The following is a 16,594-nucleotide window of genomic DNA, read 5'->3' on the forward strand; positions in this document are numbered from 1 at the left end:
GCCACATGGGAATAAACATATAAAGCAAAAACGAAGTTTTAAACTCCCTTTTTTTTCCCCAAAGTTTTTTTTTTACAAGAGAATGTTAATGTTTTTTTTCTTATCCATGTTTTTGGCTTCCTTGTACATGTAAGTCTAGTGCAGGGGTAGCCAACCTTGGCTCTTTTATGACTCGTGGAATGCTGGCTCAGGAATTCTGGGAGTTGAAGTCCACAAGTCATAAAAGAGCCAAGGTTGCCTACCCCTGGTCTAGTGCTAAACAACTTAGTTTCTTCTCCATGTGAGGCTCCACTGCCTCTGGATTCCATTCTGATAAGCTGAAACGAGCTCCATTGGTTGAAGAAAGAATAGGTTGCTTATTAATGTTCTAAAGCTGCTGTGCCAAAGAGTCCTCACTTAAAAAATGTGGGCTTTTGCACTTGGCTGCCTGATATCTTAGCTGAGGAGGACTAGCTCAGCATCTGCTCCATTCATTGAAACTAATGGCGCATCCATCTGCTTGCTGTCAAAGCCGTTGCCAGCAAATTATGAATCTATTAGAAAAACATGGAAATTTGTACTTTTTTCTTTCTTGGCTTTCTCTGTCGTTTATTGTTGGTATTTATTTAGATGTTGGACGAAGTCTACCTTTATTTTTTTTTTCCTCCTGAAATGTTATCACATTGTTGATACCCTGGCTTTTATTTAACAGCAGCTTTGTATTTTAAAAAAAACCTACCTACTTGCAGCCTCAAAATTTGCTGTTGTATCAGATAACTGTTTTAATTATTGTGTCATTCTGAATGCAGTGTTTAGTTAAAAGTTACATAAAGAGGAATTAAGGAATGAAAGGCTGCTTGGTCTGTAGTATGCTTTCCAGCACTGCCGTATGGTGATTTTACAGTTGTGTCGGAAATTATTAAGGTGACATGCCAAATCAGGAACACCCAGGAAAAAAGTCAAAGATAGTTTTCTGTTGGACCTCTGATAACACATAGAAATGCTTTTGTTATTTACAGCAAACACAATTATGCAGACTAAAATCTGATTCTTAATAGATAGTTGTAAGCATGGTGCAAATAGCAAAATTAATATATGATTGCACTGGTATCAAACAGTTGTAGATGGGAGCAAAATAACAGTACAGGCAATCCTCAACTAATGACCAAATTGGGACTTAAAAATTTGTTATTTAGTGGTGCATTTGTTAAGCAAGGCATCACGGAACTACAGCTTGTGACCTGCCAGCTTCTCCATTGATTTTGACTTTCAAAAGATGTCTGGGAAGTTTACAAACATCAATCACATGACTGAAGGACACTGTAATTGTCATAAGTGCAAGCCAGTTTGCCAAGTGAACAGGTTGCTATCACATAACTTCAGGGGTGCTGCAGTGGTCAAAAATGTGAGGACTGCTCACTTTTTTTTCAGCTCTGTTGTAATTTTGAATGGTGGCCAAACAAATGGTGGCACGCTGAGGATTACCTGTAACTATCCATCATATGTGAGTGATCACCTTGGGCTTTGCAGGAGCGTCAGTTGGTTGAGAAGTTTAGATTAAGAAAATTGTTGAATCCAATTAAGACTTGGGTGCGAAATCCACCAGAGCACTTCACTGGAAAATCAGATGCCTGGAAGAACATAGTGAAAAGCCTCTTGCCAAGAACAGCATGGACAAATCCTCACAGTCACCAGGAGTTAAACATACAAGAGAAATTTTATCTTACTTTTCAAATACAAACAAAAACTCCTTGGTAAGCTAGAAAAAGGTGGAATAGACAACATCAACACGAGATGGATCTGTACCTGACTGGCAAACTGTACTCAAGAAGTAGTCCTCAATGGCACTACCTCCACATGGAGAGAAGTAAGCAGTGAGGTACCACAAGGTTCTGTCTTTGGCCCAGTACTCTTCAATATCTTCATCAGTGACTTAGATGAGGGAATTAAGGGGGAACTCATCAAATTTGCAGATGACACCAAACTGGCAGGAGTAACCAACACCCCAGAAGACAAACTCAGGATCCAAAAAGATCTTGACAAACTTGAACAAGATCCAACAAAATGAGTTTCAGTGTGAAGAAGAGCAAAGTTTTATGTTTAGGCAGGAAAAATCAAAGGTACAAGTACAGATTAGGCGAGACCTGGCTTAAAAACAGTAACTTTGGGAGGGACCTTGGAGTCCTAGTAGACGATCACTTTATAAAACCCTAGTAAGACTACACCTGGAATACTGCAGCTAATTTTGGTCACCATACTACAAAAAAGTTACAAAAAAGATGTTGAAAGTTTGGAAAAAATTCAGAGAAGAGCAACTAAGATGATTAAAGGCCTGGAGACTAAAACATACAAAGAACGGCTGCTGGACTTGGGTTTGTCTAGTGCAGGGGTAGGCAACCTCGGCTCTTTTATGACTCATGGACTTCAACTCCCAGAATTCTTGAGTCAACTGACTCAGGAATTCTGGGAGTTGAAGTCCATGAGTCATAAAAGAGCCGAGGTTGCCTACCCCTGGTCTAGTGACTAGTCTAAAGAAAAGAAGAATAGGGGAGACATGATAGCAATATTCCAGTATTTGAGGGGTTGCCACCAAGAAGAGGGGGTCACGTTATTCACCAAAGCACCAGAGGGCAGGATGAGAACCAATGGTTGGAAGCTGACCAAAGAGACAAGCAACCTGGAATTAAGGAGAAACTTCCTGACGTTGAGGACAATTAACCAGTGGAACAGCTTGCTTCCAGAAATCGTGGGCGCTCCATCACTGGAGATTTTTAAGAAGAGACTAGACAGTCACTTGTCTGAGTTGGTAGAGGTCCTCCTGCTTGAGCAGGGGGCTGGACTAGGAAACCTCCAAGGTCCCTTCCAGCTCTATTCTGTTCTAAAATCTGAAGATCTCTGAACACATACTAGAGCTTGCTTGGTATTTATTGTTGTTTCAATGTTGTAAAGCAGCCTAGACTCATTTGGGATGGGGTGGTCTATATATATTAAATGAGTGAATGTTTCCCTTGTGAGAACCCTACGTGCCAATCACAGGTATATCCTTGCCTTCTAAAACCAAATGTATAGTGTATAAGTCTAAGTGCTATTGCTATTGCTTTTGTTCACTTTCCTTTACCAGGCTTTCTATATGTTTGCCATATATTCCTATTGATTCAGGCACATAAGTTTCAGAAATATAGATCCAGCAATGCTAATGCCTGACAGTTACCGGATACTAGCTTAGAATACTTTGGCATATTTCGCAATGCCTAAATAATTTCAGTGCGCACAGCTTTTTCCAGCAGGCTCTTTCCATAGATTCAAAACTGGTAACTTTATTTTCCTCTTTTATATTGTTTTGTTTAGGGAACTACTCCAGACAGCCAACATACTCTGGAGTGACCAACGCAAGTTACAGTGGCCCAGGACCCGGTATGGGTATAAACATCAGCAACCAAATGCACGGACAGGGTCCAGGTCAGCCTTGTGGTACCATTCCCTTGGGACGAATGCCATCAACTGGGATGCAGAGCAGACCGTTTCCTGGGAATATGAGCAGTATGACACCCAGTTCTCCAGGCATGACTCAGCAAGGAGGCCCCGGCATGGGACCACCAATGCCAACTGTGAACCGTAAGGCCCAGGAAGCAGCTGCGGCAGTGATGCAAGCTGCTGCTAACTCCGCCCAGAGCAGGTACGCTCCCAAGGGGAAGGATCTGAAAGCACTGACAATGTACATGCTAAGTAAAATGCATTTGTGTGTGAAAGAAAGAGAACAGTAGAATGGGCTGAGCCAAACCAAAATGACAAGGTTAAGGGTTGGAGGTTTTACAGCAGGTTTTCTGTCAGAAAACAAAAAAATACAGAGGCGGAAATCCCACCGATGAAAACATAAACTGCCTGCATTTAACCTCCACCATTCTGAAAGAATACATTTAAGTCTATGTAAGCACTACGATAAATTGTTGGGGAAGGTGATAAAATAAATTGTGGAAAAAGGCAGCATTACTGGAAAGACAAGCAAGATATCTTAGGCTTTCAGAACACTTATCTGCAGCCATTGGCAAAGGAACCTAAGCCATTGTCGACAGCAAACAACTTTTGTATAAATTAATCAGAATAACTGATTGGTATCTGTCATCCTAAGTAACAAAGTGGGTGCATCATTAGATTTCTATACTCAGATTCTCTGGTCATTTTAGAATGAGAAAACTCTTCCTCAAACAAGTCTATATTCAATTGTCAGATCCAATAGCCACAGCCTCCTTTCCAGACCCTCAAACTATTAATTGAATTGAAGTTTGTTAAGATCTACAAAAATGCAAAGACTATTTGCATGTGCTGTCCTTTCCCTATAGGCACCTATTTGCAGACACATGTATTCATGTTCTTGGTTGTATTTTTTGGTTTCTCTGTGTTAAAATAAGTGGAAATTTCATTAAGAGAAAAGTGAATTTCATGATTACTTTGCAAAACAGTGTTACTATTATATGCATCTGTATATTTAATGTATGCATATAAAACAGCATGCATATTTATAATACTTCAAAAAGTATAAACATTATATATTCATTTTTTTTAAAAAGCATTCATTGCATTACGTATACATTACCAGTAAGTGCTCAAAATGCAGATAATCCCATTACTACCAGAAAGGCTAAGAATATTTTATTAGATTGCTTGACCTTTATTTTATTACTTTAAGAATGTATATCTTGTTTGAACTGTGAGGAATATAATTTATAAAACAGCAATTTAGTTTTTGTTAATGTATCCTCTTAATGTAAAACCAACAGCTTCATAAAAATAACTGAAAGCCTGTGCAATTTAGCAGGCCAGTGGGTTTAGTTTTCTTTGAACAATTCATATTTTTCAGAAGCTAAAATTGGGTGTAAAAACTAAAATAGCTCTTAATTTTAAAAGGAGGCCATTTGCAGTAAAATCAAGTGTTGCATTTCACAGCATCAATTGTGATATTATAATTAATGTAAGAAATAGTTTAGGTTCATAAATGAGGCATCTTGCAACTCCATTTTTTAGAATTTGCTTTTCAATTTCTATTTTCAATGATACAGTGCTTCATACTTTTTTCATCTCCTAGCAACCCCTCTTACATTTTTACTTATAGAAAGACTAAGTCATTACTGGACTTTTATTGCAAAAGGAAACACCTGTACGGAGTATGAGATGAACTCCACCATTTAAGGTTAGGGAAGCACCACATTTTTCTCCTTAGTGCCAGAGAGTAAGAGAAAGCAATATGGCTGTTTTCCAAGCAAGAAGAATCCTGCCATCAGGTCCAAGCTTGTGGTCCAATACAAATCCAAAGAAGTTGTTCTTTTGTTCTGCTTTAGGCCACCATACATTCGGTCGCCTGCTTATCCCAGCCAGTCTGGGGCTGGCGGACGCCCCATGTTTTCTTCACAGCATCCCAACTATGGCAACGCTCAGGCTCCCATGATGCATCAGCCTGACCAGTACGGGTAGGTAGCCGTATCAACTGGACTTGCTGTGGAATCTTGACAGATTTTTTTCTGTACTGCCATTTAGCTGCCATTTGGCTACCAAAAGCACCCAAGAGCAAATATAGTACTTGCATCGGAAAAGCAGTTTGTTTTTTGTTTTACTAACTGTGTCAGATATGATTTTAAAAATCTGCATGTCACCTGTACTGCATGGCTTGTGGCATGGCTTTTTCCCTTCATGCTTGAAAGGGAAGGCAAGATTCTCATCTGCTGAAAATGAATTAAATTTTGCATTTTTCTGCACCATTACCTGTCCTCCTTTTTTATTATTATTATTTCATTGATGTCTAGGAGCAATACCAAGAAACTCTGATATTTCCATGACTGTGTTGTTGATAATCATCACATTTCATTTCTCCCCGGAGTAAAACATTCTACTTTTTGACAGGAAAAGAATATTGCAGAAGCTAAGTTAATAAAAGGCTTACGCAGAGTGCCACGATATCAACATTTAGACAGTTTATGTTAATCAGGTGGGGATAATTTACTAATTCCTCCACCAGAGTAACTTGAATTTGCTAGCATGTATCTAACTGAGGTAGAGGAATTATTTTCTAATTGTTATCTTCTTATCCCATAACTTTCCTTTTATAAGATTTTTGTGGGTTTTATTTTTGCAACACATTACTAACCTAACAGAATTATAGCTTAGCTTAGTTTCAAAACATAAGAGTTTTACTTCATGATTAAACAGCTGGGTCACCTGGAAAACTCAAGATTTTTTTTAATCCTGATTTTGCTAACAATCCTCTACCACCACCACCAAGGAAATCAAGGCAAATTATTACAACTTTTTGATCTGTAGAAGTTTATTTGCTTCTCTATATACAGACAAACAGGCAAGATTCCTCTTTGAAGAGCTTTTGAAGTTTGCTCAAAATGGAGTGTGGGTGTGGGTTTACATACTCCAAAAGCTATGAAATCATTTTATTAAAAAAAATAGGTAAGCTCCATATGGGATGACCCACTTGAAAATCATTAGTGTTGGTGAGAAGTATAATATTCAAATGATATTTGCACTAAAACTGGGGGCATTTAAATTTCCCTAAGGGATTAAAAGAAGATGCAATGTAATCCAAGCTCTTGCAAAATCAGGAGACCCATTTAATCTCAGTTTGCCTTTTTTTCTCAGCAATTCACCTTAAATAAATTTTATTAAATTAATTTAAATGGCATGTATCAGAGCAGATTCACTTCTACTTAGGCAGAAAATGAGTGCTAGCTAACCAGAACATGAGAATCAAGATTTGAGATTCAGATGGTTATATCCTTTATCTTGATAAATTTAATTTAATTTAATTTAATAACATTTATATACCGCCCTTCTCCCTGAGGACTCAGGGCGGTTCACAGGGCAGAATAAAATAGCGAATACAAACATTAAAATAAGATTAAACAAATTGCCCTAGTTAAAAACAATATAAATACAACACTAAAAACCCCCAGAAAAGTTAAAAAACGAAAAATAAAATAACCCCAACACTCCCCCTCAGGCTAGGCCGGCTTGTACAAACAGAAATGTCTTGAGATCGCGACGAAAGGAGCGAAGATCGGGCGCCATCCGGAGCTCAACCGGTAGCTGATTCCACAGCTCCGGAGCGCCCACAGAGAAGGATCTCCCCCTGGGGGCCACCAATCGGCATTCTCTGATCGGTGGCACCCTGAGGAGGCCCTCTCTGTGGGAACGCACAGGGCGCAGGGAGCTTGATGCCGGCAGCAGATGTTCCCTGAGGTACTCCGGCCCCATGCCATGGAGTGCTTTAAATACCGTTACCAGTACCTTGAATCTCACCCGGAAGACAACTGGCAACCAATGCAGCTCACGGAGCAGAGGCGTAACGTGGGAGTATCGGGAGGCTCCCAACACCACTCTCGCGGCTGCATTCTGTACCAGTTGGAGCTTCCGAGTAGTCCTCAAGGGCAGCCCCATGTAGAGAGCGTTGCAGTAGTCCAGACGAGAGGACACGAGCGCATGAGTGACCGTGCATAAATCGTCCCGGCTAAGATAGGGCCGCAACTGACGCACCAGGCGAACCTGTGCGAAGGCCCCCCTAGTCACGGCTCCTATATGGTCTTCCAAAGTGAGCCGTGAATCTAGGAGGACCCCCAAGTTGCGAGCCCTATCTACGGGGGGTAATAGTTCACCCCCCATAACTAGAGGTGGAATGTCCGAATAAACCCGGGACGAAGGTATGCAAAGCCACTCAGTCTTGTCGGGGTTGAGTTGGAGTCTGTTCCTCCCCATCCAGACCCGAACCGCCTCCAGGCAACGGGACATCACGTTGAGGGCATCACTGGGGTGGTTTGGGGTCGAAAAGAAAAGTTGGGTATCATCAGCGTACTGATGATACCCAACTCCAAAGCCACGAATGATCTCACCCAGCGGCTTCATGTAGATGTTGAACAGGAGAGGCGAGAGGACCGACCCCTGAGGAACTCCACAAATGAGAGACCTCGCGGTCGACCTCTGCCCCCCTGCCAACACCGACTGCGAACGTCCCAAGAGATAGGAGGAGAACCACTGTAAAACTGTGCCTCCCACTCCCAATCCCCTGAGACGCCGCAGCAAGATACCATGGTCGATGGTATCGAAAGCCGCCGAGAGGTCTAATAGGACTAGGACAGAGGAATGCCCCCTGTCCCGAGCCCTCCAGAGATCATTCACCAGCGCGACCAATGCCGTCTCCGTGCTGTACCCGGGCCTGAAACCCGATTGGTACGGGTCTAGATAATCCGCTTCATCCAGGACCAAAGGGAGCTGATGCGCCACCACACTCTCAACAACCTTCGCAAGAAAGCGAAGGTTGGAGACAGGACGAAAGTTGTTCAATACAGCCGGGTCCAGGACAGGCTTCTTGAGGAGAGGCCTCACCACCGCCTCCTTCAAGACGGCGGGGAAGATACCCTCACTCAAAGAGGCCGATATAACTGCCTGGAACCAGCTGCGTGTCCTCTCCCGGGCTGCATAAACCAGCCAGGAAGGGCACGGGTCCAGTAAACATGTGGTGGCGCTCAGCCTCCCCATGATCCTGTCCACTTCCTCCGGAGTTACAGAATCAAACTCCTCCCAGATGGTATCGACAAGACCACCCGTGTCCTGATCGTCAGACTCTGCCCAGTCAGAGTCCAAACCGGTCCGAATCCGAGCGATTTTGTCCGACAGATGTTGGTTAAACTCCTCGGCACGTCCCTGCAAGGGATCCTCCCTCACCTCCTGATTTAGGAGGGAGCGAGTCACCCTAAACAGGGCGGCCGGGCGATTATCTGCGGACGCAATAAGGGTGGCGAAGTGGTTAGACCTCGCCTCCCTAATTGCAGCGAGATAAGACCTAATATAGGCTCTTAGTCGCAATCGGTCGGGTTCAGATCGGGTGGACCTCCAACCGCTCTCTAGGCCCCGTCTCCGACGCTTCATCTCCCGGAGCTCCGCAGAAAACCATGGAGCCCGACGGGATCTGCACCGGGTCAGGGGCCGCAAGGGTACAACTCGGTCAAGGAGAAGTTTCTTTTCTAATTAACATCAAAGATTTAACATACAGCATTTTTATATAAGTCATCCATCTCATTCTGTTCAGTGAAGTTTACTCTCAGGCAAGTGGCTGCAAGATTACACCTTAAAAAAACAGTTCAGACATTTCTACATATGATGTGTTTAGCAATATATTCAGCATTGTACCATATTGTGTTATTTCTGGGATAACAAGATTTTTTGGTCCTGAAAAATGTAGGCTTCTAGTTTATTGGGTTCTATTTTATACATATAGAGTGCCATTTTGGACACTGTTGTGTAGCTTCCAACCATAACCTTCAAGGTTGGACAATTTTTCCCCTTCCCTCTGAAAACAGATATTTCTAACACCTTGAGTCACAAGATTTAAGAACTATAATTTGCAAGTGTTTAATATAGTCTTCCAACTCCATTTATATATAAATTAAATGTAATTCATTCAGAATTGCTCTTTGCAGTTTATTTTATTCCATAGAATTTAATTTTTTTGTTTGGATTTGGTTTGAATACTATGGATCCTGTGTAATCAAAGCACTACTTTAACTACAATAAATCCCAGCCCAGTTTGAAGATTTTCTTCTCTGTACAGTGGTTTGAAACTTTATTCCAAATAATAATAAGTTTGCTCTTTAGGAGCAGGAAATAACCTTCAAAAAGCAAGGGGCCATAAATTGATTTCCTTTTTTTTTCTTCCCTCCACCCCTACAAAGACATTTAGAAGCTGTATATAATGGATAAGGAGAATATGCTCAGATGTGACAAATCTCTGCAATTACCATGGAAGGATACAGTGAGTGCACTATAAAAATGAAGGATAGCAGCAAGAAGTGAACTTAGACTTTCTCAACTGTTTAGATATGAAGAAGTAATAAAGGCAACAAATAAAGTTGAAATTAAATTTTTAAGGGTTTCCCAATTTTGAATGTCTCCTGATGAGCATCCAAGTTGAGACACACTGGCTCAGATAGGCTATGTTGAGTCCACACATTGTAGCTTTTGACATTTCTAAAGGAAGCATCTTTAGTTTTGTGAAGTTAATGAATTCCTTTAAACAATGGAAAAACATCCTTGTTTTGCCACTCCCTCCTACCACAGGACTGTTTACTGAATAGAAAGCACCGATAACATTTGTTAGTATAGATTGGTATCTTACCATACCGTCTTAGAAAGGAAATATTAATAAACCTGTGTCAAACTTTGCACAGCGGAGTACATGGATAAGATTTACTTTTTTACAATAATACGCTGTAGATTCTGATGAAGCTCAGTGGAAAATTCAGGACAAATAAAAGGAAATGCTTTTAACACATACCATAGTCAAACTAAAATATAGTGATGTTGACCAATTTGGACATTTCCAAAGTTGAGACTATGAGTGCTATTACACACGAATATAGCATATTACTTGCAGTATCCAGGAAGTAGCTGGTTCATATACCACAGTAAACTTCTGTAAGAATTAATTCCAAGAAAGAATTTTAGGTGAGTTCATTTATGAACCAGCCACAAATCAACAAGCCATTATGTGTATTAACAGATTGTTTGAACGAAGCTGCTACATAACAGTTACCAGAACAGGTTCTTATGAGTTTCACCTTTGGCATCCAGATAGTTACCTATTCATGATGGGGGGGGGGAGATGTGGGACTACATAGGCCTTAAGACGGCACTAGCAGAACTCTAATGAAAGTGGCATTTTTATTTTTAAATAAACCTCTCAGGTGTCCTGCAATGGCTACTAAGCAGTGTCCCTGTCAGAAAGGGGCAGTCTTTTTTTTGGTGCTATTAACAGGTTGCTCTTAAAGATTGATTTAGGTGTTTCCTAAAGTCATGGTAAGAAATGGTGAGAAGCCATGGTTGTTTATGTAATTGTCAAGACCCTTGTATTGCTGTTAAATAAGTACTGAAATCCTTAGGAAGTTGGGCTAAGATGTGTTCCTCTCCTTGGAAGACATTTCTAGGGGCCTTGTTGGACTGGTTTTGCTGCTGACTGCAGCTCCATGTCCCTACACAGAGTGCTCCTTATTTAGAAAGTGACAGGGCTGCCATTGGGAAAGAAGATATGAAAATTTGTGCTCAAGAACAGGGAGCTAGGCACATCTCTGTCACCTGAGCATCAAATTTCATTGTAACCTGAACATGTATCATCATGCTCATCACCCATGATTCTTTCTTGTACGTCACATATCAATGTCGCACATATGCCTGCTGCATTCTCAGGCTTCAGTTCTATGCATGCCTACGTGGGATTGAGATCTCATGAGGTGTTACATCAGGCAACCAAAGCATGTAAGGCAGACATGTCAAACTCGTGCCGTCCCACAACGTATCGGAATTTTTTCCCCATTGCCGGCAATGGGGTAGGCGCGGTTTCTTCGTGACATGTCCGGCCCATGGGCCGGCAGTTTGACACCCCTGATGTAAGGCATTTTGAGGAAATAATTATTTATTTTATTGTGCCAATAGCCAGAGTCTGAGACAAGGAGAACCAGGGATGTAATCACTTTTGTTCAGCCTGATGGCCTTAGTGGTAGTGAGATGGCAATATAGCAAATCTGTGTTTTGCAATGTGGCGCTGAAATTCAAATTGGGTTATTAAAAATATAGCTCTTTTTTCTTATATACACTTCTGCAAATGCAAATGAATGGATTGTTTTTCGTATGGATGAATTCAGCATACAAATTCTCTTTCCACTGTAAACTTAAATAACAGAACCTGTGTGTGTGTGCGAGAGAAAGAGAGAGAGAATGCACATGTGCCACACATGCTATGTATAGACACGTACAAATATGTACATATATTTCTTTACAAGCAACTGAGTTCTCTATCAGCATTATCTAGTGCTGTGTTTCTATTTGAAATTCATATTTCATATTGCTGTTTGATAGCAAGCACTTTTTCACATTTCTCCAGAGTCCTGAGCATGTAAGACTGCTGATGGACCAATAGCCATTATTGGCAAGGAAATATTGTTAACAGCCTTAATACATTTATGTGTCAAAGACAAAAAATAGGGCAAAAAAGTTTTAGAAGGCAATATGCTTGTGTTGCATTTGATAAGGTTGGTTTTTTCTCCACTGGATGTATACTTTTACACAAAACTGTGGCTGATGCAATCCCTTTCATCTTGATACTTGATTTGAGATTACAATTTTAAAAGCAACTCATAGCATGCACATTTAATACAGCAAAAGAGCGTAATGAATTTATACGAATTCTGCAGTTGCTGTTCATTTTTAGTTTCTGCACTAGTTAAAATATGAAGTTTATTTTCCAATATTCTCCATAAGAAGTTTACTGTTCCAAACGTATACCGATGTGTGTATAGTAAGCAAAATTACTTATAAATGCAAAACTTGAGAATGAATTCCCACATTAAACCAATCTTCTGGTTTATATAAATAACTTAGTGAATTTTTTGATGAGGAAGAATTTCTAGTAGTGTAGCAAAACATAGTCATTATACTTAATTTTGAATTCAGTTTTTATTGACTGATAACTAGGTGGAGGGAAGGCTTATCAAATTGGACAAGACATGGATTTGGGTAGATTTATGTCAAAGACGACACAAATTTGAAAGTAATACTGGTAGGCGAGAAAATAGGTTGAAAATAACAGAATAAACTTTAACAAAGACCCATAGTTGTTTGTCACATGGACCGATATAAAATAAGAGACATCTAGCTTGGCAATAGTCTTTGTGACAGAGATTTTGGAATAAAAGCTGCTTTCAAACTAACTATGAATGGGTTTTGCTTCATCAGCAAAAATATATTTTCCAAATTGCAAGAAAAAGTATTTTTTTACATTATTCTGGCATTATTGGTCAGTTTCCTTCTGTTTTGTATCCAGTTCTATAGATTTTATTTTAAGGAGGACCAAGGCAAACTAGAACAGATTCAGAGAAGGATAGGAAAGAAAATAGACTTTTAGAAACCATGCTCCTTAAAAAGGAATTGGGAATCTTTAACTTTGAGAAGACTGGAATGACATAGTCTACTACTTTACAGGTACCTGAAAATATTGTCAGAATAAAACCAGAACCTGATCCTTATTATCTTACCATGACCAGAGCATATTATGGAATAATAAGTGCAAGTTATTTGGAGGCAGAGTTTGATTAAATACTAATATGGATTTCCTAAATGTAAAAGCAATTTAAAACTCTATTGTGCTCAAGTACAATCTGACAGCAGTCCATCACGGGTGTTTTTTAACTGCATAAAAAAGTGGCTGGACTCAGTAAGCTAAATGGCTCTTTCTAACCAAGTCTTTCTTTGATTGTGGCATCCTAATTTATGTAAAACTAAATTAAGCCTTTCTGTCCACAGAAACTTGATCCTGCAGTTCCCAAAGTTGAGATTCTAATAGACCTCAGTATATAAAATTATAATTCTTGTTATTGGTATTACTTGATTGTCTAAGCAATAACTTGCAGTAAAAGCAGCTGTATTTCAGCTTCCAAAAAGAATCCCCTTGAAAACTCAGTTGGATAAGAGAGCGTTTGCTTCTTGGCCTAAATTACTGTATGGCATTAGGATGAGCTGTTAACCAGCTGCTGCTTTCTGCCACAGTGCTGGCTTCAGTTCATTAATGGAGGAATTGATACCTGCTGTTGAGTGGTTCTCAAAATATGTACATACTTGTTCCTATTTGGGTTTTTTTTAACAAATGTACAAGTAATTTTTTTTTTAACCAAAAAGAGAGGGGGAAGGTAGCCCAGCATTTCCTTTCACCTTTTCCTTTCATTTTTAATAGGAGCATCTGCACTTCTCTACATTATATATTACATATGTTATAAATTACACACACCCTGTTGTTAACCTTTTATTTGGGTGTTTTAGGAAATAGTTAAGTCTCCTAGAGAAATTTTAAATGTGTACCGTATATACTTGAGTATAAGCCGAATTTTTCAGCCCACTTTTGGGGCTGAAAAATTCCACTTCGGCTTATACTCCAGTCAACAAAAAAACTTACCAAGGACTTGTGCGCGGCCGAGGCTTTGGTGCTTCCGGGATCGCGCGCACCTCTCCCAAGCCACCGCCGTCCGAGACCTGCCGAAGTTTGGGGAGGTTTGGGGAGGTGCGCGCGCACCTCCCCAAACCTCCCCAAACGTCGGCAGGTCTCCGTTCCTCCGCGCCCTGCCTGCCTGCTTCTTTCCGCAGCGGAAAGAAGCAGGCAGGCAGGGCGCGGAGGAACGGAGACCTGCCGACGTTTGGGGAGGTTTGGGCGCCTCCCCAAACCTCCCCAAACGTCGGCAGGTCTCCGTTCCTCCTGCCGACATTTGGGGAGGTTTGGGCGCCTCCCCAAACCTCCCCAAACTTCGGCAGGTCTCCGGACGGCGGCGGCTTGGGAGAGGTGCGCGCGATCCTGGAAGCACCGAAGCCTCGGCCGCGCGCAAGTCCTCGGTAAGCTCCGGGCGATCACTTGCTTCGCGTCTCCTGAGGGAAGGGGGGGCGACTGGAGCGGGCGTGTTTCCTCGCCTGCTGGGCGCCGCGATTTGCCCGGGGAACGCGCGGGCCCCGAATGGCAGCGTGGAGCGAGGAAGCGGACAGCCAGGGCTTCCCCGAGAGCCGCGGCCACACAGGGTATTCCTGTGTATTCAGGCTTGCAAAATGGCGGATCGAGCCTCTGCTGGCGGCAGAGGCTTGCAGAGCGCGGATCCAGCCTCCGCCGGCGGCGGAGGCTTGCAGAACGGCGGATCGGCTTATACTCGAGTCAACAACTTTTCCCAGTTTTGGGGGGTGAAATTGGGGGTCTCGGCTTATACTCGAGTCGGCTTATACTCAAGTATATACGGTAGATCAAATAAATGACTTTTACATATTATCGTAATTTTATTTATGATTTGAGGCGGCCCAACCTCTGAACAGCTCTGGGCAGCCCCAGACCAGGAGATAAAGCTAACTCAGTGTCACACATAGAGAGACACAACCCATAGGGGCTCCACAGCCATCTTATCCCAAGGTCTGGATCAGGGGTGTCAAACTCAATTTCATTGAGGGCCGCATCAGCATTGCAGTTGCCCTCAGGGGGCCGGGTGGGTATGGCCTGGGTGGGCGTGGCCTACTGGGTGGGCGTGGCTAGAGTGCGTATGGTCTACTGGGTGCGCATGGCCAGCTCTACATCGTTTGCATCAAGGATGCCTATGGGGGCCTGGGCAGGAGTGGGACAGATCTGAGGGTCTCTGGCAGAAGGAGGGTCTCTGGGCCAGGGCCAAGGCAGTAGGGGCCGTTCCCTCACTGTTTCCAGGATGGCTTCGCGGGCCACATGAAACCACTTCGCGGGCCGGATCTGGCCCCCGGGCCTTGTGTTTGACATGGATGAACCATGTTTTTAATAGTTTCAGAAAATCATTAAGGTAAGAGCAATATGGCTCTCTGGTGGGATGTCACACCAGAAGGCAGATGCCATAACCAATTAAATGATGTCCCTATAAAAAAATACTTATCAAGAAAATACAAAAAGATTCTTTGCTCACAGGTACAGTAAGAAAGGACCTTATTCCAATGATACTGTTTTTTGTTCTCTGTGTAGCTATTTACTATATCAAAACTGACATAATTTCATAAAAGTGGTTGAGAATTGGGAAAAAAATGACAGTAATGGAGTAGAGAGGCAACATGGATTAAAGGATTGCTTTTATCAAAATAATTGATATGTCTTTGCTTTCTGTGTTGAGATATAAACTCAATTCTCTGTTGTGTTCATAAAGTGAGAATTGTGGGTTTGGATAAAATTGGGGCCACCTGTTTGTCAGTTATGCATTTGTACATCTCATGAACAAAGATTGTTTTGGTTTAGATTGCTTTCTCAGAATCACAATATAAATTCCCAAATCTAGTAAATCTGTCAGTCTTGTTTATAACTTGCTTCCAGAAATGTGTGTGTGGGAACTTCTATGCACGCATACTGTACACACACATGTACTTAGTATATGTAGATTTATTAAGAAAGGGATATATTTATGTAATGTGTAGTAATATCTATGTGACAGCAAATTAGTCTATTAGTTTGACTTTAGGAAACCCAATTTCACAGGGGGTGAAGAGAATCTCCATTTATTCATAATGCTATTATTTGTAATTCACAGGGTTAATTGACAAGTTAGTGTACTTTTATGCCAACCAGTAACAAGTAGTGTTCAATGAGTGAAACATTTTTAAGTAGAAACATATAAACCATAGCAAATATAAAACCTAAGTAAAGAATATTGCAGCAAATAAGATCAAAAAGAAGGGCACCAAGTACAAACAGTTATCAGTAAAATATTAATATTTTAAAATGTGAAAAAAGTTATTTGTCTCTGGGAAAAAGTATTATAATGTCTTCATCTGGTGCAGAAAATACCGTAAGCATTAAAGCAGCTCTTTGAGGAGAGCATTCTACAGACAGGACAAGACTATAGATATTTCTCAACTTGCGACCATAAAAGGGGGCAGGAATATTTTCCATTAAGCAGTATGGTCATTAAGTGAGACATCACATGATCACACATTAATTTACTATCTTTTTTTGCTGCAGTTGTTAAGTGAGATATCATGTGATTGCAATTTGCAGCCTTCCCTACTGCTTCCCTATTGTCCTGGCCTCAGAGCC

General features: G+C 41.3%; 1 protein-coding gene across 5 annotated transcripts in view; it reads left to right on the forward strand.

Moving 5' to 3' along the window:
* ARID1B (AT-rich interaction domain 1B) overlaps window positions 1-16,594 on the forward strand; it is a 448,568-nt gene that overhangs the window by 368,570 nt on the left and 63,404 nt on the right. For 3 of the 5 annotated variants that reach the window (XM_081332098.1, XM_081332099.1, XM_081332101.1), the window contains exons 9-10: window positions 3,328-3,655; window positions 5,316-5,444. In XM_081332098.1, coding sequence (XP_081188224.1) covers window positions 3,328-3,655; window positions 5,316-5,444 — 457 coding nt within the window. The remainder of the gene's footprint in view (window positions 1-3,327; window positions 3,656-5,315; window positions 5,445-16,594) is intronic. The other 2 variants (XM_081332100.1, XM_081332102.1) reach the window with 1 other exon arrangement.

The sequence above is a fragment of the Vipera berus genome (genome assembly GCF_964194415.1).
Source record: "Vipera berus genome assembly, chromosome: 1".
Taxonomy (NCBI): Eukaryota; Metazoa; Chordata; class Lepidosauria; order Squamata; family Viperidae; genus Vipera; species Vipera berus.